Source organism: Athalia rosae, chromosome 7, assembly GCF_917208135.1.
Source record: "Athalia rosae chromosome 7, iyAthRosa1.1, whole genome shotgun sequence".
Taxonomy (NCBI): Eukaryota; Metazoa; Arthropoda; class Insecta; order Hymenoptera; family Athaliidae; genus Athalia; species Athalia rosae.
In genome coordinates, this window is record NC_064032.1 from 2018020 (window position 1) to 2040518 (window position 22499).

At 42.6% G+C, this 22499-nt stretch overlaps 4 protein-coding genes across 9 annotated transcripts; all 4 read right to left on the reverse strand.

Moving 5' to 3' along the window:
- Positions 1-224: 224 nt before the first annotated feature.
- On the reverse strand, positions 225-10122 carry LOC110116776. 4 transcript variants are annotated; one of them, XM_012406067.3, is made up of 9 exons: positions 9988-10122; positions 4081-4377; positions 3423-4000; positions 3027-3342; positions 2441-2942; positions 2208-2366; positions 1946-2124; positions 1635-1838; positions 225-1537 (listed from the first exon to the last, which is right to left on the reverse strand). In XM_012406067.3, exons 2-9 carry the CDS (start codon positions 4172-4174, stop codon positions 1458-1460), a joined length of 2112 nt encoding a protein of 703 aa, XP_012261490.2. In that variant the 5' UTR covers positions 4175-4377; positions 9988-10122; the 3' UTR covers positions 225-1457. The 4 variants fall into 4 exon arrangements, with proteins under 4 accessions (XP_012261490.2, XP_012261491.2, XP_048513746.1 ...); XM_012406068.3 differs by lacking the exon at positions 9988-10122 and adding an exon at positions 9584-9686; XM_048657789.1 differs by lacking the exon at positions 9988-10122 and adding an exon at positions 4991-6855.
- A 465-nt stretch (positions 10123-10587) lies between these two features.
- LOC105689214 (alpha-N-acetylglucosaminidase) lies at positions 10588-14291 on the reverse strand. The gene is made up of 14 exons (XM_020854181.2): positions 13990-14291; positions 13756-13916; positions 13490-13668; positions 13204-13422; positions 12907-13134; positions 12765-12828; positions 12536-12681; positions 12374-12458; positions 12157-12306; positions 11929-12071; positions 11700-11859; positions 11436-11626; positions 10949-11334; positions 10588-10862 (listed from the first exon to the last, which is right to left on the reverse strand). Exons 1-14 carry the CDS (start codon positions 14075-14077, stop codon positions 10768-10770), a joined length of 2295 nt encoding a protein of 764 aa, XP_020709840.2. The 5' UTR covers positions 14078-14291; the 3' UTR covers positions 10588-10767.
- A 135-nt stretch (positions 14292-14426) lies between these two features.
- Positions 14427-18141, reverse strand: LOC105689210. The gene is made up of 10 exons (XM_012406062.3): positions 18004-18141; positions 17742-17915; positions 17298-17670; positions 16933-17207; positions 16724-16844; positions 15680-16080; positions 15331-15582; positions 15121-15247; positions 14852-15057; positions 14427-14784 (listed from the first exon to the last, which is right to left on the reverse strand). Exons 1-10 carry the CDS (start codon positions 18087-18089, stop codon positions 14562-14564), a joined length of 2238 nt encoding a protein of 745 aa, XP_012261485.2. The 5' UTR covers positions 18090-18141; the 3' UTR covers positions 14427-14561.
- Positions 18004-21433, reverse strand: LOC105689267 (glycerol-3-phosphate phosphatase-like). Of its 3 annotated transcripts, none has more exons than XM_012406182.3 (8): positions 20560-21433; positions 20347-20444; positions 20026-20186; positions 19804-19941; positions 19517-19724; positions 19282-19426; positions 19006-19202; positions 18004-18315 (listed from the first exon to the last, which is right to left on the reverse strand). In XM_012406182.3, exons 1-7 carry the CDS (start codon positions 20625-20627, stop codon positions 19007-19009), a joined length of 1014 nt encoding a protein of 337 aa, XP_012261605.2. In that variant the 5' UTR covers positions 20628-21433; the 3' UTR covers positions 18004-18315; position 19006. The 3 variants fall into 3 exon arrangements, with proteins under 3 accessions (XP_012261605.2, XP_048513792.1, XP_048513791.1); XM_048657835.1 differs by lacking the exon at positions 18004-18315 and adding an exon at positions 18553-18721; XM_048657834.1 differs by lacking the exon at positions 18004-18315 and having other exon boundaries at positions 18740-19202; positions 20560-21417.
- Between the last annotated feature and the right edge of the window lie 1066 nt (positions 21434-22499).

The following is a 22499-nucleotide window of genomic DNA, read 5'->3' on the forward strand; positions in this document are numbered from 1 at the left end:
GTTGAATTTATTTATTCTACTGCGTTGTTGAAAGCTGGAATCCAGGTGTTGATGAAGACACAGTTTTTAACGTAAGTGCTCGGTATGTTTTTGTATTATGTTTATATCGTTATTGTTTTCCCGTTGGTCTTTTTCTATTCACGTTTTGAAGGCTCTGCTTTCTTCAACCTTTGGATTGCGGGAGCACAGTTTATTACAACGGTTGCAGCTTGGGATACAATTAATTTGACTCGAGATCTATCGGTTTATTAATTTACCATATCTGTCTGATTGTGAGGTGAACACTAATATTGATATTATTTTATGAGATGTCCAAGACTCGTATGTGTCTGCCTTAATCTGTGACCTCGATGAATTTTTTCATTGTCTCTTTCACTCTACACCACGTATATCTATTCGAAAGTAGGGTACACTATTATTACGTACATGTATGTATATTACATATTTGTGTACAGTTATTTGAGAAGTAATTCTTTTTAGTTGTTAGTCATCGTTTTCGCCCGATTAAATGTATAAGCAAGTTTATAAGCAGTTGGTAGGTGCTGAAATATTTCAACAATAAAATCTCTTTTCTAGTGCTTGTCGAATTTGTATTCACCAAATATAATCTAAAGAAGTACTAGATTAAGCAGGTATTAAGAATCTTATTGTTCATCTCTATAAAATTTTCAACTTTCCGATCATTTTGTTGATGCTATATGTAATAAACGATATTTGCCACAAAAAATTAATCGAGAGTTTCAACTCAATTACTTCTGTTCGATTACAACAATAATTTACACATACAGCTAATTGGCCCGAATAAATATTAAAGAGATATTTTAATCAACGCCAAGTTTTTAAATGTAAATAATCTATTCTGTATTTGGTTGATTTATAACAAGGTAAAAATTAACTGTATATGTATATAGTCATTAACAAATTTTTTTTCAAGTATAAAAAATAATATCGACAAATACTTATAAACCGGTTAGCTGCACGAGCGACGCATTTTCGGATATAAAAAAAAATGTATAATTATATGCGCAATGAAGTCGCTTGAAAAGTCGCGACGTTTTTCGAAAGGTAATAATGTGGCGTACTTTGATGAATTCTATAACATAATGAACTTTGCATTTTTCGCGTTTTGAGAATCATATTTCTGGTCATAAACTGCCAATAACAGTTCAGTTTCTTCTGTATAAAAATGTGTGTAACCAGCATCTCGAAGACTATAATACATATTTTCATACCACGCAAATATAGAAACAATCATATAAAGCCGCAGGTATCATCAATATTTTTCGAAGATAATAATTTCAGCGCGAAACAAAATCAACGTCATCGTATAGTTTACCGCATATTTGCGATCAGTATGCGTGATTCATATACGATTGCAGATTCAAATTTATCCAGTTATCGATATGGAATCATTGAAATTAAGCACCGTGATTGACGAGAGTTTCTTACCATGCATATTAATAGCGAAACTGTCCTTTCCTGCCTCTACCATTGTGGTAAACCCTCAGAGGCGTGTAATTACCGTTTCCATTCATTGCTGAAAATACAAATACTCAAATAAATGAAAAATCAACCCAAACGCGTACATTGAAGAAACCACAGACGTCGTGCGGTCAAATTTTTTCACTCCGTACCTTCCATTATGGTAGGAGGCTGACGAGGACCGTGCGTACTTTGAGCATGGCACTTGGGCTTGAGTAGAGCATGATAAATGGTAAAATAAATCAGCGCAATAATGGCAGCTGCGACCGCCATACATTGATAAACGAAACGAAGCGAATCCACGTTTCTTCTGGCAACATCCACGTACGCACTGATTATCGCTCCGATGCAGCGTCCTGCGAGGAAAGAGAGAAAAAAAAAGGAAAAAAAAAAGGAGAATTGTAGCTCATGGGCTTTCACAATCCCACGTAAAAAGGGCGTAATTTTAACGCAATGTTCTCACCTATGCAGAAATGAGCAATTACAGGCAAAGCTTGGGCAGTGACCGTCAAATGACGTGGAACCAAGTGTCTTAGGTAAAGAATAGCTGTTACCCACATTATTCCCAATGTGAAAAGCTCGAGTACTTCAGAAGCAAGAGACCACCAAGGATTTCCGGACACAAGGCTTAGTCCGGTGAATCTGAAGGTAGAAAAAATTAATAGATGTATCGTAAAATCAGACGGTCATGTTTTTTTTTTTTTTTTTTTTGTTCTTCGTTATACCTGACAATGTAAATCGTGAACGCGGTTATCAGTAGATTGCTGTGCCCGCAATAATCAACGAGGTGTTCAGATTTCCACAAGAAAATTATCGCCGGTATAGCCCCGATGGTCAGGCAAACCCCGACGAGAACCGCGTTTGCGTTTAGCTGGATCAAATGCCTGCCGAAATGTAAATTCATTCGTTATAATGTTTTTTTTTTTTTTCTTTTTCGTTTTAATTTATCGACGCGTACCAGGGAAGATAGGTGTCCATGGAGCTCCAGAACGTTCCCATGATCATCAGGACGAACAGTAAAGCGGCGGTTTCGCCGGTGTATCGTTTTACGGCACTCATGGGGAGAGCTAACATTCCGCTTCTCGTGTGCCACCACCATTCCGGAGGGCTTAAGGGCATCCCATTCGCGCAGAGAGATATCACCGCGGAGAGTATCATCAGGACAGCGAAAATATCCACAGGTACGGAATAGGAGGAAGGATTTCCTTCAATCCAATTCGTGAAGAAGCCCGAGAGTGAACCGAATACAGCGAACCCGAGTGATCCGAATGCCAATTGTTGACCAACGTCACCCCGACCGCATGAAGTTTCCCTCGTCGCGATCACCACAGCGGCATCGAGGAGGGCTACCGCAGTCGTAGGAAAAATATCAGCCAACGAACGGACCGTCAGGTAAATCCAAAACGTAAATTCTGGATTCCCAATCACCTGCTGGCAGCCAGCGTCTTCGAATATACTTCCTAAAGAGTCAATGATTTTTTATTTGGTTTCTATTTTTTTTTTCTTTTCCAAGTGAAATTCAGAAACTGATGCTTCTTATTTACCCGATATACCGTAGGGGTTGTTCAGGTCACATTCTATGAAACAACTTTTGTTGAACTCCGTCATATCTTCCACCAGCTGTTTCGGTATTCTGCACGAGAAATGATCGGTCAACGGATACGCGCACTGTTCGGTAATTTCTTCTGGATTTATGGATTGCTGGACGGTGGTATTGATGGTCATGTTGAACGAGAATTCCGTGTAAACGTAACAGACGTCGTATCCGTTTTCTTTTACACATAAATGCGGCGGTTCGTTTTCCCTGTTCACGTAACGGGCCTTCCTCGAGTAACTCTCGGGAGATTTATCCGGTTTGTCCTGTCGATCGATAATTATTATTTTCACAAATCCACCGAAATTATTACAGAAAAATGACGAATCTTACGAAACTCAATTACCCAGAGTTGATCATCCCCCGAATCGATCGGAGCTACGGTCATAACTCCATCGCTTTCGGACTCGTCGACGAATTCCGTCCCGTTTATCGTCTGCCCTGTAAATTGCTCCGGTATAGTAAAATTCCCAAAAGCACCGACAGTCAGGGAATTGCATTTGTAATGGCAATCTTTCAACTGAATAGGCGCGGCTCTGATTTCAGGCAATTCGTAGCAGGTCGCTGGAATCTTGCATCTTTCCTTGTATATAACCGCCCCCGACTGATCGCAGGTGAATCGTATGTGGGGTCTTCTTTCTTGGGGGATCGTGATCCTCTGCACCCTCGGAATTGCTACTAAAACCGAGTAAAATACCGCTCCGAGTATGCAAACCACCGATATCATAACTCGCAAATATCTTCCCGTCGACGCTCTGTCGTTGCTACCCTGACGCCCGGCAAGTCTGTCCGCAATCGGTCCGGCACAAAGAGGTCCTATCAATGCAACTATCGGAGAAACTACCGATATAATTTTAGCCTCTTCGATCGTAAGACCAACTCCGATCATGTGCAAAGGTAGGAATGGAAAGAGACATCCGATCCCTGAAACGAGTAAGAAAAAAAATCAAAAACAGGAACGACGACGATAACAGTGAAAAGTGATAGATAACGATAATAATTACCCCCGAAGAAAAAGAACAGAAGACATTTCAAGGATATTAAATTAGAGTTGACCCATTTTTTTTGGGTAATATTTCTTCCCTCCATAGTCGTCATGGTATAAGTATGGTTTCTTTAGTTCGATTTTTACAGGCTACTTCTGTACGTTAGGAAAAATTTCTCAATGAAGTCAGGATCATAGGTGTATCGGTTGTGATGTACCGCAGCTGACGATCGAATTCGAATACTTGATTTTCCCATATTATTCATCTGTTAGCCACCGCCGGCGTTCGGTGAATATCCATTTTTGAGGTCAGCTCCTGAAAAATATCAACGAACTGATTACACGATAAATAATTTTGGAGGGGGCAGGAGGAGCGACGGTCGTCGTTCGGTTCGTTTATTTTTACCGTTAAAGAATTTTACGCAATTGAAAGATCTTCGACTTCCGTTATCGCGAGCTCAGAGCTTTTCAAACGTCCGAAAATATTAGCCCACGTTATATAAAAGGTAGTTAAACGTCGTCTGTACCTCTATACCGTAGCCCATATCGGAGTCCCTATCGCGCACGGTGTACCATAAGAATCGAATGAAATTCTCGCTAGCAAAATTGAGGACACGAAGCCGTGTTATAGCCGATGGTATTAAGTCGCCTAGCTAACGAGGCCGAATGTTAACGTTCGAAACAAAGCTCGCAGCGTCGACGGAAAACTAGATTTTGTTAACAAGAAAATTCGTGAACGAGAAGAATTAAAGCGCAGAGTGACGCGACCTTAAATTTTCACACGAAATCGGTGCGGACTTGAGACCGCTGCAGCAAGTAAAAGTGATTTATTCAAATGTAAGCATCAAGATCGCGCACAGCTGCAGCGGCGGTTCGTACGGGATGACGACAATTAAGGCGCGAGTCCATATACCATCGTAGGTACGTACCATAGAGGTGGTGATTGCGGGAGGAGATCGTAGAGAAGTCTTTAAAAGTGTTACGTATTACGTCATCGTCTCTTTCAATCCTTATACACGCAACTCGATACGTTCCTAAGGCACGAGAAGGAATATCGTATCGAGACTCACGTACTGCGACATCGCGAATACTCGGAATAAGATAAATATATTACAGATATACGCCCGAGCAACTGCCACTGCAAATTGTCACTTTGAATTCCATCCAATGAAGGATCGGACTAGCCCCGCAGGTACCTACGAATTTTCTAGTGCTATCACGCCGACTCTCATTTGAATGTCAGCCCAACGTGCGTTCATATGCCAAGTTTATGCCGGTTCGTCGTAAAAATGTCGTCGTAAAATTTAACGGGGAGAAGAAGGAAAAGGTGAAGAGAAAAAAAAAAGCCAACGAGCAGGAAGACCGAAATTAGTTATCCTTTGAAAATTCAAGCTTTCCACACGAATCCAGGTGCCCGCAATCAGCCCGTGCTTCCGCTGCACGACGCCGCAGCGTACGCCAGGTGTGTGGAAAGAGATAATTAGCAAAAATCCAAAACGAACGATACCAAATGCATGAAAAAGCGCGAGGTGAACCGGCCGTACGCACTTCCGGTTATTGATAATAATCGCGTACGTAGGTACATACGTGTATTCCATTACCTGAAGCGCGACCGATATGTGGAATAAAAAAGCCATGGATTTTTCAGTTTCGGAGCGAGGACGGAGGGATAGAAATCGTTTGTATTAATGCAGCGCTTTACTCGTCGCATTTCTTTTACCGTGCACATTATAATATCCGAGGCGAGCACATCGATATGGGTAGAAACTCGCCAACCTTGGTTCACATGTTGTAAAAATTTCTGTATACGTACGAACTTTACGTTTCTATGTGGGTTTGCGTATGCATATATTTTCACACGATTTTATCATCGATGTGTTCGCGTATAGGTATGAGTGGACATTACGGTGGTATGGTGTCAGGAGCCATTTTTTCAAATTACGTCATCGTGCCGACCCAGGTTTGCGCGCAATTACATCACTCAAAAGATAGTTTTCTTTTTTTGTTAAAAACTTCATCATACGGGTCATGGACCAAAACGATCCATACGTGTGATCCGCGAGAGCTTGGAATTACAGATGAACGATTGTCAATTCTACACTCCGTTGTGCACAAGACGTGTGAAATTTGAAATGATTCCAACTGCACTTGATTATTTGAAAATCGAGACGAGTAATTTGATTTGACGGATTTTTCGAGAAAATCTCTGCGACTCGATTCCTTCGTTTCTGATACTCGAAACAGAGACTCTGCTTCCGAATAATTATTATTTTTTTTTCGTGATTCACACACTGCAAATCGTTATCGTACGACGTTATCATGCCCCGACGCGATGTCTCGTTAAAATTAATTGCGGTAGAAATTATGTAGCAGAAGCGTCAGGTACAACTAGAATACACGCACTTTCGTCGCAAGTTTGAATTATAGTATGTGAAAAAAACGCGGCCTAATAGAGCCAAGCCCTATTATGATGGAGAATTAGGTTAATTAATCCGCGAGCGAATCTAAAATAAATTGGTAAACTTTTGTTTTTTCATACAGTTTTTGTATCCAAGTATACCGTTAAATTCCCCCGAAATCCAGATCGTCGGTCGTGAATTTTCTAAAGTAGGTCGGAATCGAGTCGAGTTAAATAATCGCGGCGAAAGTTACGCCGGAATTTTTTTTGTCGCAGATTCCAAATTTCTATGAGAAATCGAGGATCTCGTTCCCGTGCCTTAGCGTCGATTTTAACGAAAAAAAAAAAAAAATTGCAGAGAATTTAAGCGCACGGCCGCAAATAAACTTCAGTACCAGTTCAGAAGTCGACGGAATTTACTTGCCTCGGGGTGGCTTCTCAATTATCCGAACGCAGCGCAAGGATGTTATTCCCCCCCCTGCCCCCCCCTCGTTCTATAAAAACCAGTATAATTTTGTACGGACGAATTCACGACGTCGCCGACTGAAATCACACACGCAATCGTTTCGATTCAATCCTGGAAAAATTATAGCTTACCGAGAGGCACGTGTAGACGCGATATGGAGAATCTCGAATACGAGAATACGAATTGATTAGTTTCTTTTTTCTTTTTTACGCTTACTCGCGGGACACGATTTTTCGTGGCTATCAATTTCAATCTAGTCACATACGGACGAAAGCGTGGGTATAACAGCGAGGATGAGACTTCCGTAATTTCGTCGTCACGTTATAGTTACGGTATTATAGCGGCGGAAATTCACCCGCGTGAGGTTTAATTGAATCTTGTTAAGTTTCGTTTCGTCGAAAGTCTACTCCGGCGTCTTCGCCGTGCTTCTCTTTCCTCCGTTCCGTTCCGTTTCAAAGGCGACGCATTCGTAGTCGAAACTTGGGCGAAGTATCATCGCGACGCCTCGCAGATAATATTTTCTCGTTATTCTTACCCTGAGCCGAGGGAAAATTAACCCCGCGCAGAATGTTCGGAAGCCGCGAAACCGACACGCGAGCTGCACCTGGCCAGCCGTGCACAACGACCTCATAATCTTCTAGTATTTTATATATGTACATACGTACCCAGCTAGCTATGGCTTGTAGGCTCTTTTATTTCCCTATCTTTTTCCTGCCCATGGGTTCTAGTTTTAGTTCAAGCTACGACGGATTTCTCAATTCCGAAACGCCGATCGAGAATGAAAAAAATTGTTGGAAAAATGCGATCGAAAGGTGCGAAAAAAAATTTTTTCGAAGCCCCGAAAAGCACACTCTGTCCTATAACGTCGTACGGCTCCGCGGATGAATTGTGTATGGCACAAAAAGCGATCACGCTTCGCGATAACCGGTTACCATACAGTTTGGGCACAGCCGGAAACTAAGTCCAAGTATAACTCCAAATCTACATCTGAATCATGCTGTGAATTAATGTACAGTACAGTACAGTACGTAGCGTATATATATATTTTTTCTTTTCTCCTCTTCGCGGACATGGGACACCCGGTGTCGAACTTTCGGATGGGGACATTCGAACGAGATAGCCGCAGCAAATAATTCTAGGGTCATCCAGCTTCGTACCCGTCGAAATAGCGAGTAGAAGTTTTTCGATAGAGAGAGCTCGATGCCTCGGTGCACGAAGTCGACGTGGATCGACGCGCTTTGTGGCCGGCAGCATTTACGGGTAACGGAACTCCGGACGTACACACCACGTCGGTTCGACTTCGCCGTGTAGCCGAGACTCGAGACGACGTAAACAGGTAGGAAAACCTCGTACTCGCGTACCGGGATAATATCGGGGTATGCGTTCACATCTGCGCGTACGTTCACGTGTAGCGGAGTAATAGCACGTGAACGTGGTATGCGGTACATGATTTTTAAATTGCTGTAAGCTGCGGAATGAGCCAGAAGAATGTGGTACCACGTAGGTAGAAAGTCGAATAATGGAGAATCGGAAGTGTGGCGGCGCGCGAGCTTTTGTCTAATTTCTTTTTCGTTTTATCCCATCTATCCCAACGCCATCGATTTTTCGCGATCAATAATTTTCCCGTCCACGTCCACCGCCGACGCGAATTCAGAAGCGAAGAGCGGAGCGCGAGGAAACCTCATCGATCGACGGCTAATCCGACGCGATCGGCTTCCGTCGTATGCCACCTGAGAACACGGAGATACTCTGAAAAGTCACGAGTCGACGTACGTCGACAGAATCCTCTGACCGGTAACCGCGATCGAAACGAGGTATGTAAACAGCGGATATGTAATCACTGCAGGTGTAACGACTACGAAGACTTTTGGCGGAAAAGGAAGGGGGGGCGGGAAGAGGAAGTAGAAAAGGAAGGCCAGAGAAGCTAGGGAACTTGCGGTCTGTTTGTCTAGCATTTTATGGTCTCGGAACAAACCGATGTGAAAAATTGCAAGCACACGTTCGACTCGTAAAATCGCGGTCTGTAAAAATGGCGAAATAATTTTTCTGGGCCGAGTGAAGGAAAAAAATCCCGAATTCCGCCACGTTCGGAGGGATTCGTTCATAACAGAGGCGAAATGAATATCTCGTCACAACGATGAAGGATAACACCAGAGTTGTAAAGTTATATTAAGACACTAACAGCGATGACTGAATTCGCCAAATATACTACAATAACATCGAGTTTGAAACACAATTCGGCTCGTGACGTAATTGATGGGAATTTACTGTACGGACACCTTGTACTTTCGAGCTGTTCGACTTTCACACAACTCAGCTTGCGCGCGTTTTACGTCAACGATACACCAATGAAATCTTTTATGACAGACGTACGTGTGTACGGTGCACAATATTCTCAAGGATAAAAAATACCGGCGTTTATTCGCGAGCGCGTTCGGTGTTAAACTCTCGCGAGCGGAATCGCGACTCAAGTTTCTCTCTGCTTAACTATAATCGTGAATGAGGTGAACGAGTCACTCGGCTGTTAGTTGCGGAGGTTTGAAGCCAACGTGCAGCGAAATTACACTTGCTGTTCGTCAATTCTCAAGTATTATAACGGTAGTTATTGTCGGTGTCCGCGCGCTCTAAATTGCTCGATTACTTAAGGACTATATTTACCCTGTAAACAACTACCAACGATTACGATGAAGTTTACAAGCTCATTAACGATGCTTATTCGATGGTATCAATCATCGACGAGACTCACGTCGACCGCTGGTGATGCCGTCGGTGGTTCTACGATATCTGATTGAATATTACACGAGTTATGTTGCAATCGCTGATACGAGGCAATTAATTTTCCGCATACAAACCGCGAGCGAATAATAAAAATCCAATTATGGGCGCATGAAATTTATTCTCTTCAACCCACGAAGATTTTTGAGCGCAAAATGCGCGGTCCTGCGGGCGCGAATAAAACTCGGGCTGAATAATGGTCACATAGTGAATTGAATTAGCGATGAATTTTCTGGCGACAAAAGCGAGGCAAATCTTTTGAAATTTAATACTATAAACGAACGTACCAAACGTAGGCACTATCACTACTGAGCAACTTTAATCCCGTTATAGTAACAACCGCTCGCCTCGACGCTTAACGGCCGACTGTTTGAGCAACGATGACAGCGTGGAAACGTAATTGAATACAGTTGAAAACCGCGCGCGCAACTGACGTCATTACTATTTATTTGTTGTATTTTATTTCCCTTTTTTTTTTTTTTTGTTCTCCTTTTGTCTAGGAATAATTGAAACGCTTCGCACAAATTTTGGTCAGTGTTCACGAGTCGCTTCTTCCCAATAGAATTGGCTAACGCCGCTCATTTTTTTTCTTTTCCTTTTACGTAAACGTTGGATTACTCATGTAGAGAAAGAAATCTAGTCAGACACTTACTTAAATGGCTAGATACTGCTCGCGGCGAAGCTGATCGAAGAGCGCCTGACTTTATGCAACAGTAACGCAGCGAGTTGCATTCGTGCAACTCGAGTTGCATACACCGTAAGAGTCCGAAAGTCCAGCTCATCCGAATTCAAAATCACGTCGAATACAGTCGAAGACTCGCGTCATATCATTTAATTCTGTAAACGATTTTTTTTTTTTTTTCGTTGAAACACAAGTTTGCTGATAGAAAAAATTATGTGACACATTTATCCGTCTTTGATGAGACTATAACAGAGAATTTAGTTGTGGAGAGGGACATACAGTCGTGGATTCAATTATTCTTGAATATCATCCCCCTGATAAAATATCACGTAGTTTGAAAAGTCATTTTGTTGTGGACATCAATAACTTATTAATCAAGGAATTTTTACCCACGATTGTTCTTGAGTACTCTCAGTTTCGACGACGGCTTTATCGTTCTCCATTTTTTATTCAACGCAACGGCTATCTCGACACTGTTTCCTGAAAAATGAAAATTATTAGAATGGATATTCTAATCGTCGAGCGAGTAATTGTGGAAATTATTCGCGCGAGAGTTTCGAAATTACCGTGCGGGGAGGTCGGATAAATCTTGTTGGATATCGCGAACGGTTGTTCGACCTGGTTGAATATCGCTAGATCAATTTCAGTCGCGTTGAACGGAATTTTGTGTACCAGACAATAATTCAAGGCGAACAAAAAGAACCCCCATCGAGGTTTGTAGTAGTCGGCGACTAATCCGGACCACTGCTTGTTCGCGTAATCTCGGATCTCGCCTCTGGGCCCCCACAGAGTTATTTGATTCCGAGCATTGTACTCGTACAAATTTTTATCATCTTCGTTCGTGGCCAACCTCTTCGCAGCCTCGAGCCACGATCCCAATAAGAAATCCTTGTTCGACGCCAAGATTCTTTCCAAATCGTCGAACAGATCCATAAATAGCTCTCCGTTCAGGCTGCGAGCGACGAAAGAAAGTACAATGAATTATAATTGAACTGGTTCCGTGGATCCGGGATTTTCCATAAATACAATTCACCAGCGATGAACGAGACTCACCGAACCTGAGTAATGTTTTTGCTCTTCCAACCGCGGATGATATTCAAATAAAGGGTATCCGCAGTGAGTTGTAATCCCTGCCTGGTGACGTCGACTACATCGTGTTGATAGAATATATCGTTTCGCCTACCGTGTCGTGCTCTGAGCAGGAGATCCCACGCCGACAAAACAGCCTCAGGTTTGTACCAAGCCTTGAATCGATTCAGAAAAACCAAAATTCAGACTCGGAGGATCGCGAATCGATATTCCACCCCATTTACTTACCCAAGGGTTGATTTTGGTGCTGGGATGTCTGGTGATCACGTATTTCCCTCTTATTCTTTGTGGTCCGTTGAAGTCGTAGGCCGATGTTCTAAGTTTTTGCCAAGCTTGAACCGCGTACTCGTTCCAAGCGCCGTACCTCCTGGTCGCGTATTTTTCAAACCTTGAAACAGAGAAGGAAACTTTGCGCGTGAGCTGTGATTTTTAATATGGCGTTTAAATACGAGCTCACCAGATATCGAGATCGGCTGGTTCACGTCGATAAGCCATTTCGGTCATCAAATCGTACATCACATAATTTTGATTGATGCCTTCGGGGGTGAGTCCTGTTCCTATCATCGTGCTGTTCCTCATGTTTCTACCTTCGAAAACTCGCTGTAAATAAAATCAATTCGTCAGGATATTCTTAGGGATTTACAGAGTCGAAAAAATGGATTGTGATTTAATTTTTTCAACTCACGTTGTTGATGATGTTCGCCGAACCGAGAAGCCCGAGCGTTCCTCCGAAATTGTGAAGCATGCACCAGATGAATGGCTGCCCGTAATAAGACCCGAGTCTTTCGTACGACGGGAATTGCTCCGATTGGAGGTCCAGCACTATCATTTTTCCCTGGAGTTTGATTGATTAAATTTGCACCTCGGAAAATTTCGGGATTACGTTTCATCTTAAAACTTACAACGGGCACAGCGGTGAGGAAGGCTTCTACCCTCGGCTCTGTCCAGAATGATAATTCATGAACGAACAACCATCCTTGCAGGACCCTTGAAATCGATTGACAAAAAATTTCATCGTTAGTTTTAGGTAATTTTTTCAGCCAAATCGGAGCTGCGCAACCAACCAGATTCCATCGGGGTCCACGTTTGTAATGGCCGAGAAAATTGAGCGGCTGATTTCACCAAGGAATTCCAGATCGCTACGACTCGGTTCATTTTCATTGAACGTGTCGCAGTTGTAAACGTGATCGGTGCCGAACTCGTTCGTGTACTGTAAAGATTACTTTCTTTTTTCAATGATTCCAGTTGCCAAGGAACGAAGCTCATTCGCTTCAGAATACCGGCTAGACTTACCTCCTCTAAGAACATCGTTCCTATCCTTTTGAACAGTGGATCCGTTGGGTCTAGTAAAAAAGGGCTGAAAAATTATTGACGGATTACAGCGTGACGTGTTCTCGGTGTACATCATTGAAAGACGACGGTCGTATCATCTCACCAACAGTATTGATCGTCGAAGCCATTCCAGGTATCGGATAGAATCAAACTCGCATTTGGAAAAATCTTTCGGAAGGCTCTTGGTACGTGGCCTGAAAAAGCTGGGAGCACAGGTACGATTCCCAGCAGTCTCATTCTGTTTAGAATTTTGTGCTGAAGGTCGACGGTGTGTCGATGCCACGTAGGGGGAAGCGGGCCACCCCAGCCGCGAATGTTGCCCATCCTAGCCCTAGGGATGAGCAAAAATTATCGTGAAAAATCTGCGAAAACCAGCCGGAGAACTCGTGGTTGGTATTACCAAGGCAAAAACGCCGGTCCTCCAAAGTGTTCGTCGATATCTGCTCTGGTGAGATTCAGTTGCAGGTATATACGTTCCCAAATAGCTTCTTGGCCATGGAACGCTAGAGCCAAGTTTATTCCATTGAGAGCCATCCAGTCGATGTGTTTTTCCCACTCGGGCCAATCCCACCAGGCTGTACTGTAGCCTGCGGTGCAGACGTTTTGATAATATCGAAACCTGAAAACCGGGAATAATGTTAACTGATTTTGCGCGAATTTGATTGGACGCGATTAATTTCACGCGCCTGTCGTTGGAAGTTATCGTGATGTTGACGTCTTGAAAAAAACTCGGCAAATTTATACGCGATCCTTCCCAAGTGATGTGTGAATTGCAGTAATTTTTCAAGTAGTAATGGAAACCCCATACAGCAGCAACTCCCGTGGTACCGATGATTTCGATTTGCCCGAGAACATTTTTGAATACCTGTAACAACATCGATGACCACTTTTTGATATTTCTTTCTTTTTTTTCTAGACAATGTCGACCGAGGGTTTTTTTTTTCTCTTTCACCTGAAAAGCGTCCTTGCCGATCGGACCTATGCTGGGGTCAACGGATACTGGAAATCTTTTGTAATCCTCCCCTAAGATCCTCCATATCACATCTCTAGCTGCTTCTGCTTGAACTTCTGGTGCCGCACGTGGCTTGAGGTGCCCCAAAGTGTGTTGGAAACCTGTATGAAAAGTTTTTTATCAAATTAATCGGCTTTGATTGGTTTTAATAAAAACTTTTATCGCTATATCCACCGTCGTTTTTTATCCCCGTTACTCTGTGGGTCTCGGCCACGTAGCTGGACAAATGGTAGAAGTAAAGGAACCACGATATCCACAGCATGTTGTTGCACGAATGCCGTACAGCACAATACTGCAGCTGGATAATTCATATCTTTCAATGGCTCCTTTTCGATCCCTCTTTGCCACTCCTTTCAGTATTAGATTACGCTTGATTGTCACTTGTGTACGTGACCCTTCACCCCAATTATCTACGAGATAGGCACAACTGCGGACGGAAAACGGACTAACGACTGTTAAGATCGGAGCGAAGCCAGTTGAACATGTACACAATAATATAAACATTGAGAGGGGGAAATTCTTTCATCCAATTTCTCCAGCTGGATTCATTCGGTCGTCGTTCGTCGCTAGGATCACCTCTCGCGGTAATGATTGCGAAAAAAGAAAAAACAAACGTGTTGATTATTTTATTAGATTCAAGTCCGTACAATAAATAATTTTCTTATACCAGAGGTGGACTAATATACTTTTATGTCCGTTTCGTGGTTCGAAAGATCAGTCAATTTCGACATTCTGAGAATATAAATTCAGGATGACTCCTCGGTGGCATTGGAATAATGTCCATTTTTTTCACTTTCTTTACGCGAAAAATTTTGCGCGTCGCGACCACCGATTTTATTCGCAACACCGTCCACGTAGACTTCATCCCCAATTTTAACATCACCGGTTTTGTAAATACCACAGTAAATTCCCATCGTCGGCGATTTTCCATTCACTTGTACTCTCTGAGGATTTCTCTGCTCACGGTAACTGAAAAAATAATCGATTAGGTTTTGAAAAAATGTACGTAAAGTGAGTTCTTCCATTGGGGGAATACTTCGAGTACGGCTTGACGTTTCTTATCACGACGTTCTGACCGATTTTCAACCACTCCCAATTATCCTCGGCGAACGGTTCTGGACCAGAAACAACGAGGTTTGGTCTAAACTGTAACGCAGGACCTGGACGATCGAGTTTTTGGTTCAGCTCGTAAACGGATGACTCCGACATGACCATGTAGCTGGCTAAATCGGACAGCAAACCCTGAAAAAGGCGGTCGTATTAATATCTGCAAAAGTGGGAGTGGCATGAGAATCGCTTACTTACGGTGCCTTCGGTTTTGAGGGTGGCGAATACGTCGTCGAATTTTTTCCACGATTCTTTTTTCGAACATTCTTTTCGTCTACCGATCGCGCAGCCCAGGCGGAGCCCGTTGTTAGTTCCGGTTAAAAAACTGTTGCAAAAATATCGGTGGATTAATTTTTTTTCGTTGTTCGGGATTTTTTTTTACAAAATCGGTTGAACTGATCTACGAACCGGGATATCCACCGGGCGACTTCAGATCCACAGTCGACGCACGCCAGTTCTTCATCCCACCAAACTAGACACGAAACGGGAGCGAGATTGTTCCCATTATTTTCTGGGACCTCAAAAATTACAGACGGCATTCCAACGGCTTCCAATTTAACGTGTATTTGGTCCACCGCGCTCAGCGTTACCAAGACTAGAGTTGGGTAATTTTTTCCCGTTTTTATGTCACCATTTTGCTCTTTGTAGACGACGAACATTCTGACGATAAATTTACAGAGCTAATTAGTCTGTGAAACGTGTCTAAAATTTTTGAGAAAAAACGGGAGAAAAAAATAAAACAATAGTACACCAGTACCGGTCTCTGATCGAAAATAATTCTTCGTTCTTGGCGGTGATCCCAAGATCATCGAACACTGACTCCTTCAGAGGTTTACCGCGTCCTGACTTTAATGGATAAATGAAAAGTTCTTTTACTTGACCTATTTTTCTCCATTCAATGGGTAAAATTTTCACTAGTTCATCTTCGTCAGTTTTTATCAGATCAGCGGTAGCCGCGGTGGTCACGGTACCCTCATCTGTACGTTCGCAAATATTTTCAGAGGTGGTTTCGTTCACTGTTTTTGGTTCCGTCCGTTTCGCTTTCGTGATTTTTCGATACTTTATCCAGTACACGACCCCCAGTACAGCGGTCGCACCGCACACGATTATTAGAGAGATTTTGTTATCGCGAATATTCATTTCGGCTCGGATTTGAATTCGCGATTATTGATGTGAAATAAATCTTCGCTTATTACATCACTCCCGTCACATCTGTGTATCATCTACGAGATTATGTAAAAACGTCACCGCGGTCGCACGTTACCGATAAAAATGAGAGTAAAAAAGTATCGGTTCATTCGAATGTGACTGGGAACTTGCACTTGCACGAAATGCAGAGCGTTACCGTACGATAATCTACATATGTATAAATATATACCAAAGGGCAATTAGCAGCGATTGCGCGGTTCTCGTATGTAGGCCGAACTTTTCTCAGCTAGGTGTTAATATTTCGTTATCTCACTGTCTGCAGATAACAGTCGGTAGCTAACTCCGATCAACTACCAACGTTGTTGGACGTTAGATAATTATGAACGGAAAATAATAATACTCGCTCGAACAACGAGTAAAACGTACGAACATTACATCGTTGGGTCTACGCTGATTTAATAAAAAAAACTATCGCTCGGAGGAGGGAGCTCAATGTCGGATTATATCCGACATTCTTCAGGTTTTATTTCAACATACAGACAAATCATATTGATCTTCGATCGGTTGAGTATTTTACAAAGTTGCCGAGTGTCGTCGTCTTATTTTCGTCCGAAGGTACCCAAGTAGGTACAATAGCGACTCAGACTCATCACCCCACGTAAACTTTGTCCCCGAGTTTCACGGTTCCCATTTTATAAAGTCCCACGTATAATCCCATCACTGGAGATTCGCCTTCTACGGCTCGTTGCTTTTCTTCTGTCACCTGTCTGTACCTGAATTAAAAATAAAGGGTTGCTGAATACCGATGAGCAAAGTAGAGAGGATTCGATCGTGTGCCTCGAGGGCCGAAATTCGACGTACTCTTTCAATTTTTGATAAAACTTTTGCTCCCTTATTCCGGTTTTGGGATCGACGTTGACTCTCGGACACCTGGTGCACGGCTTGAAGCTTCTGAACACCGTTTCATCCCCAATTTTTACCCAGTCCCATTTGTCTTCGGCGAACGCTTCGGGCCCGTTTACGGTAATGTTGGGCCTGAATCTCAAGGATGAAGCCTCGGTCGATAATTTTTCACCCAAATCTTTCAAGGAGGCCCGATTGCATATCATGTAGCTACTGAGGTCCGAGTAAATGCCCTGTAATTTTTTGGTCGATAGTCGATCACATCCGTATAACTAGGGAGAGAGATTTTGACGAGTGAGAAAAATACTTTTCAAATCAATTACCAAATCTTCGTTCCTCATATTTTTATAAAATTTAACGAGAGGCTTCGTAGCTTTAGCGTTCAAGTTTCGTTTCCAATTTGCGAACATCCCAAGTCTGAGGGTTGTACTTTTTTCGCCGAGATGTCTGGACACCCATTCAGCAGCTTCGTCACCGCAGTCGATGCATTCCGTGGGCTCGTCGTGAAAGAGTTTGCATTTAACTAAATTCGGATTTTTTTTTAGCAGCGACGTGTCGACGATCACAGGAGTCATTTCAGGCGCTGATAATTTCACTTCCCTCTCATTCACAGGCTCGAGAGTTATGAGAACCATTCTCGGGTAATGACCCTCGTGCCTAAGTTCACCGTCCTTCTCTTTGTAGATCAAAAAACACCTGTTGAAATCGGTAATCAATGTCCGAAATTGTCAACGAACGGCGTGACAAAAAAAAAAAAAAATTCTCACCTGTCTTTGAGGAGCAGTTTACCCTCTTGCAGGAGGATTGGTCCGGTTTCCGTGCATTCGAAATGATCGACGTTTTTACCGCTTCCAGCTTTTAAGGGATATATCGCTAGTTCGTCGACGGTTCCTACTTCTATCCATTTTGTGGGGATGCGATTGTTCCTCCTTTTTTTGTATCTGAGCACGGATAACGTAATTAATATTAATATCGCGCGACACCAATTACCGATTCGGTTTTATTTAAAAATCGGAGGATCGAACTCACTGGCACCAGGTGGTTGTTAGGATTAAAGCAGCTGCGGCTGCTCCAACGCCAATAGTTATAGCGGTCTCCTTCGAAAATGCACCCATGGTGAATTTTTTCTAACGAAGAAAATTAATCGCGGCGAATATTTTCTTAAGCTATCAGCGAACGATATGTTACTCCGTCTCGTTGGAATGGCGGCTTCTGAATGCGCTTCGGCCGTCGAGTAGTCGAAGATACCGATGACGTGGACCTCGTACGTGTAGATAGTAAAATTTGTGACTGTGATCGAAGTGCACGCACATGTAGGCGACAAGTATCAATGTCAGAAGACTGGCGAACATAATTCAGAGGATTAAATTGATTAGGGTTGTGCATCGGTGCGTCGTTTAGCCTGGTTCGTTACGCGGAGCATTCTGTTCTCGGAAATCGCAACTTTCAGACCTTGCGGTATATCGCATCGCATAATATTTGTCAGAATTATATACATGCGTACTTATTATACTTATAATATACTGGTTTTGTCTCATCTACGCGACGATCATAAATTTGAGTCTTGGAATGCAAACATTTCTTTCAGTTTTTCTTTTTCTCTTCTTATCAATTTTGCGGTGCTTTTATTGGTATATAATTGAACGTCTAGTTTGTTGGCGTTTAAAGATGATGGGCCACTTTTTATGGCTCACTTTTCGTGTCGCAATTTTCACGTAACTTCAACGCTCTTGCGAAGTAGGAATTTTTTTTAAAAAAATTGTAATCTATCAAAACTTCGAAATTTATAGGTACGAAATGTGTAAGTGTAACAAAAAAAATGTAACAAGTAAATACAAGTAAATATATATCATGCTATGACTTGGGTACATATGGGGTCGATATTTGCGGCGTCCCGAGATTCGATTTTTCAGAACAGAATTATTCAAAAACGATTTTCGTTTAATTATCGTAGCAAAAAATACTCTAGACACACAACGAGGAGCTAATTTTTAATCATAAACTTATCAGTGTACGCTTTTTTTTTCTTACATCAAAGACTTTGGTCGGATGAATTTTGTCCGGAGTTGAGACCTTCGAACAATGGCAAAAAATCACCGAGAGAAGGAATCCAAATATCCGGACGAGCTTCTTCCTCCTTCAAGGCATCCTCCAAAGTTGCAACCCCGGAGGTAACGAACATCTTTTTAAAACCGCACAACGAGGCGAATTTTGCGTCCTGAGTAATGCTGGAAAAACACGTATTCGTTGTTAAATTTGTGTCAAAAATTTATACAAAAAATACCAAAAGGGGACGAAGAAACTCACGTGTCTCCGACGAAAACGGTTCGTTCCGCGCCGTTGAGGTCGCAATTTTTGAAAACGTACTCTTTCAGCAGCTGACTCGGCTTGGCGGTCAAAATTGGCTGTCGTCCTACCGTCTGGCTGACTACGTCCGTGAATAACTTCGTACCTGTAAAAATAAAACGACACGTGTGAGTCCGAGTTATCATTCGATTCGATGAAAATTTCCGACGAAAGATTCCCAGGTCAACCGTCTCACCTAACAAAGGGTATTTGGCTCCAACGGGCACGAGGGCGTCCATCGCTGCCGCTATAAAAATGCAGTCGTCTCGCCTCAGAGAGATCACCGATCTCATTATCTTCATCCAACTCGCGTTCGGATCGAAGTCATGGATGATGGCTTTGACGCCCGGGTAATCCTTTAGAGCCTCTACCACGGCTCCGAGATCCTCGTCGACGAGTTCGGGCTGAAAAAAAGGATGAAAATAAAACCGGATCTCAACTCTGCGGATGAATTATTGCACGGGGTTTAGCTGGTCCGCGTACGTCACACGTGGATATCTTCACTCCAGCATCTCTCAGGACATTCTTGAACGCAGTGGTGCCGACAACGAAGGCCTCTCCTTTGAAATCGATGGATGTCAGGTACCAGGCAACGACCAACGACGGAACGACCACTTGGTGCTGCGGATCGGAAAAGAAAATTTACAAATATCGTCCCCTTGGCCAGATGATGCGATAATTGATTGGAGGCGACTTCCGCGTTACCTTTTTTGCTGGGAATCCAAGTCTCTCCAATTTCTTGACGAAGTTATCGATGGAGAGCGTGCTGTTGTTGGATACGAAGTAAACGTTCTTTCCCATCTCCTGTAATTCCTTCAAAGCAGCGAGCGATCCTTTGATCGGTGTGTGACAGCTCCATAGCACGCCTGATAAAATGAAGGATTGACAAGGGTGTTGGAAAAATTTCTCAGTCTCTGGTTTTTCCACTCTTCCTTACAACTATACACGCGGAAACGAAGTGTCACGTACCGCGCACGTGTACAACGATAGACATAATTGCGGTTTTTTAACGATAAGTAGACTCACCATCGCAATCCGATAAGATCGTGTCGAACGAATCCAGGAAGTTCTGTAATTCCTGTTTACTAAAATCACGCAAATCGGGAATCGGCCCTCTCGAGTTACTGTTAATGAAAGGAAAAAGGTGAACGAATGAATAAACAAATAAAATGTAAAAGTGAATACGTTCGATCTGATTTTCATCGCGCAATCCGGTTCGAATTTTCACAAAACACGTACCTGTTCGTCTTTGAATTTTCCTCCAACTTGCCGCTTGCCACGAGGCCGTTATCCGCGACTGAGTACATTTTGTAATGATCCTAGAGCCTAAGGCGTCTCAGGGTTTTATATAGCGGGCGCAGAAGCACGAGTGCAAGTGGTGGGACCAGATTCTATTCTGTTATCTGGAATTATACTAAATTTCTTCGCTAATTATAACATCCTGGAAACCCGACGTAAATTGTTTATTTATTTATTCATTTATTTATTCGTTTTGTTTCGTTTGCGACGGAAGTCCATTCATTTGAATGAAATTAAATTATCGACATTTTTAGCAGGGAAAATTCGAAACGCGAACAACGCCCGGGATATACACGCATTAACCACAATCAATAAGCTTTTTCCCGACTAGAGCGTGATTATAATATCTTCATGCAGTTTACCCAGTCCTGATTGCAGTAATCAAGCGTCGGTCAGCTAATTACCTAAAATCGAAATTCACTCCAACGACGGACGTACCCGCTCGAAGGTCGCGGTTTTCTTTGTTCAAGTTCCCGTGAACGGTGAAAATATTTTATCGAGTCCGATATAATTTCGCCTTTATTTGGCGAAGCGAGTGGCGCCGGTGAGTCGGTTGATAAGAATCGTTTTCCTTTTTTCTACGATCGTTGATCGATGGACGGAATGAATGGATAGCGAGTTACAAGGGCGCGAGAGAAACCGTGATCTTGGGGGTCTCGAGATCCACATGACAAGAGCTCGCGGAGGGGCGTTTCGTGTTTAAACGGCGAGAAAAATCGGCTGGCTACTTGCTTATTTCTTTGTGATAGAAATTCGACTAACCGACAATACGTGCGATCCCATTGTACGATCGCATCACAAAAGAATGTATATCGGGTACGTGCATAAGTTATTATGCGGCGTCGCGCTATCCACATTATGTCTTCGCGTTATCTGCTACTCCGTAACCCACGCGTTACGAGGTATAGGTCGACGAAGATCCCCTACCAAACCTTGGACTCTTCGAACGACGAACGAAAATGTCTTTTCAATGTCACAGAAACGGTTTTTTCAATATCGCGCGATTGTTTCAACGGTGGACGAAAATCGGTCGAGATTTTCACTGACCAAGAGTCGCCGACGATCTTTTGAAAAATTATTCGATTATTCGAGACCGGTTTTTCTTTCGTCAGAACGACCATAAAAATGTGGTTTTTCTAGAAGTAGGCCCTTCCGATTAGCGATGAAGAATTCAACGCACGGGTTGCCCGAATAATTTAAGAAAAGAATGAATGAAAAAAAAAAAACAACTAAATTTCCCAAGCGTTCGGTATCTGATCATGCAAATTCCGTGTGGTACAAGTCCTCGAGATTTGAGAAACCATTTTTCACGCGATTTATTATTGTCGCAAACAAATTTTATTCGAGAAAACAAACCATACGATATCGGCCACATTGATCTTTTCTCATAAAATTGCCGGTACAAAAGTCACCGGTCAAAATCTGAAAGTTCGAGGTGCGCTTGCTTTTCAAATCGTTGGGCAAAAAACTTTTATACGTACAGTGAAGATCCGGTTGATCGTCGCAAGTTCATCGAGGATATTCTGAAAGACGTCGACATGTACTCCGACCCTCCGCAGAGGGTGTGGTACGACCATGCGCAAATGAATAAATTTTAGTGGTGCAGAGGAAGTGAACTACGAGAAAAATAGATCAATAAATGAATCGATGAATAGATAAAGTAGATAATAAAAATAATATTACCAATAACGTAATCCCAAGAGCATCGAGTGTTATAACTGGTCCTCTGAAAATGAACAGTAACGACTTTGGGTTAATAGAATTTCAATTTATTAAGTTCCCTAGCCATCAATGTCTTGATTCTCATTTACAAAGATATTATCATATTATAATAATTATATTATATATATGTATATATATATACACACATATATTAATAA

Coding starts and splice junctions, on each gene's coding strand:
- LOC110116776 (XM_012406067.3), bottom strand. CDS start 4,174: ATGACGACTATGGAGGGAAGAAATATTACCCAAAAAAAATGGGTCAAC. Junction 1,839..1,945: donor AATTGCTCATTTCTGCATAG/GTGAGAACATTG, acceptor CTTTCCTCGCAG/GACGCTGCATCGGAGCGATA. Junction 1,538..1,634: donor GCCTCCTACCATAATGGAAG/GTACGGAGTGAA, acceptor TTGTATTTTCAG/CAATGAATGGAAACGGTAAT.
- LOC105689214 (XM_020854181.2), bottom strand. CDS start 14,077: ATGCTGTGGATATCGTGGTTCCTTTACTTCTACCATTTGTCCAGCTAC. Junction 11,335..11,435: donor AAAAACATTACTCAGGTTCG/GTGAGTCTCGTT, acceptor CGTCGCTCGCAG/CCTGAACGGAGAGCTATTTA. Junction 10,863..10,948: donor TTATCCGACCTCCCCGCACG/GTAATTTCGAAA, acceptor TTCATTTTTCAG/GAAACAGTGTCGAGATAGCC.
- LOC105689210 (XM_012406062.3), bottom strand. CDS start 18,089: ATGGGTGCATTTTCGAAGGAGACCGCTATAACTATTGGCGTTGGAGCA. Junction 16,845..16,932: donor TTTTATCAAAAATTGAAAGA/GTACGTCGAATT, acceptor TTTTTAATTCAG/GTACAGACAGGTGACAGAAG. Junction 16,081..16,723: donor GGGACAAAGTTTACGTGGGG/TGATGAGTCTGA, acceptor CAATAATCGCGA/ATTCAAATCCGAGCCGAAAT.
- LOC105689267 (XM_012406182.3), bottom strand. CDS start 20,627: ATGTACTCAGTCGCGGATAACGGCCTCGTGGCAAGCGGCAAGTTGGAG. Junction 20,187..20,346: donor GATCTTATCGGATTGCGATG/GTGAGTCTACTT, acceptor TCATTTTATCAG/GCGTGCTATGGAGCTGTCAC. Junction 19,942..20,025: donor TTGGATTCCCAGCAAAAAAG/GTAACGCGGAAG, acceptor TCCGATCCGCAG/CACCAAGTGGTCGTTCCGTC.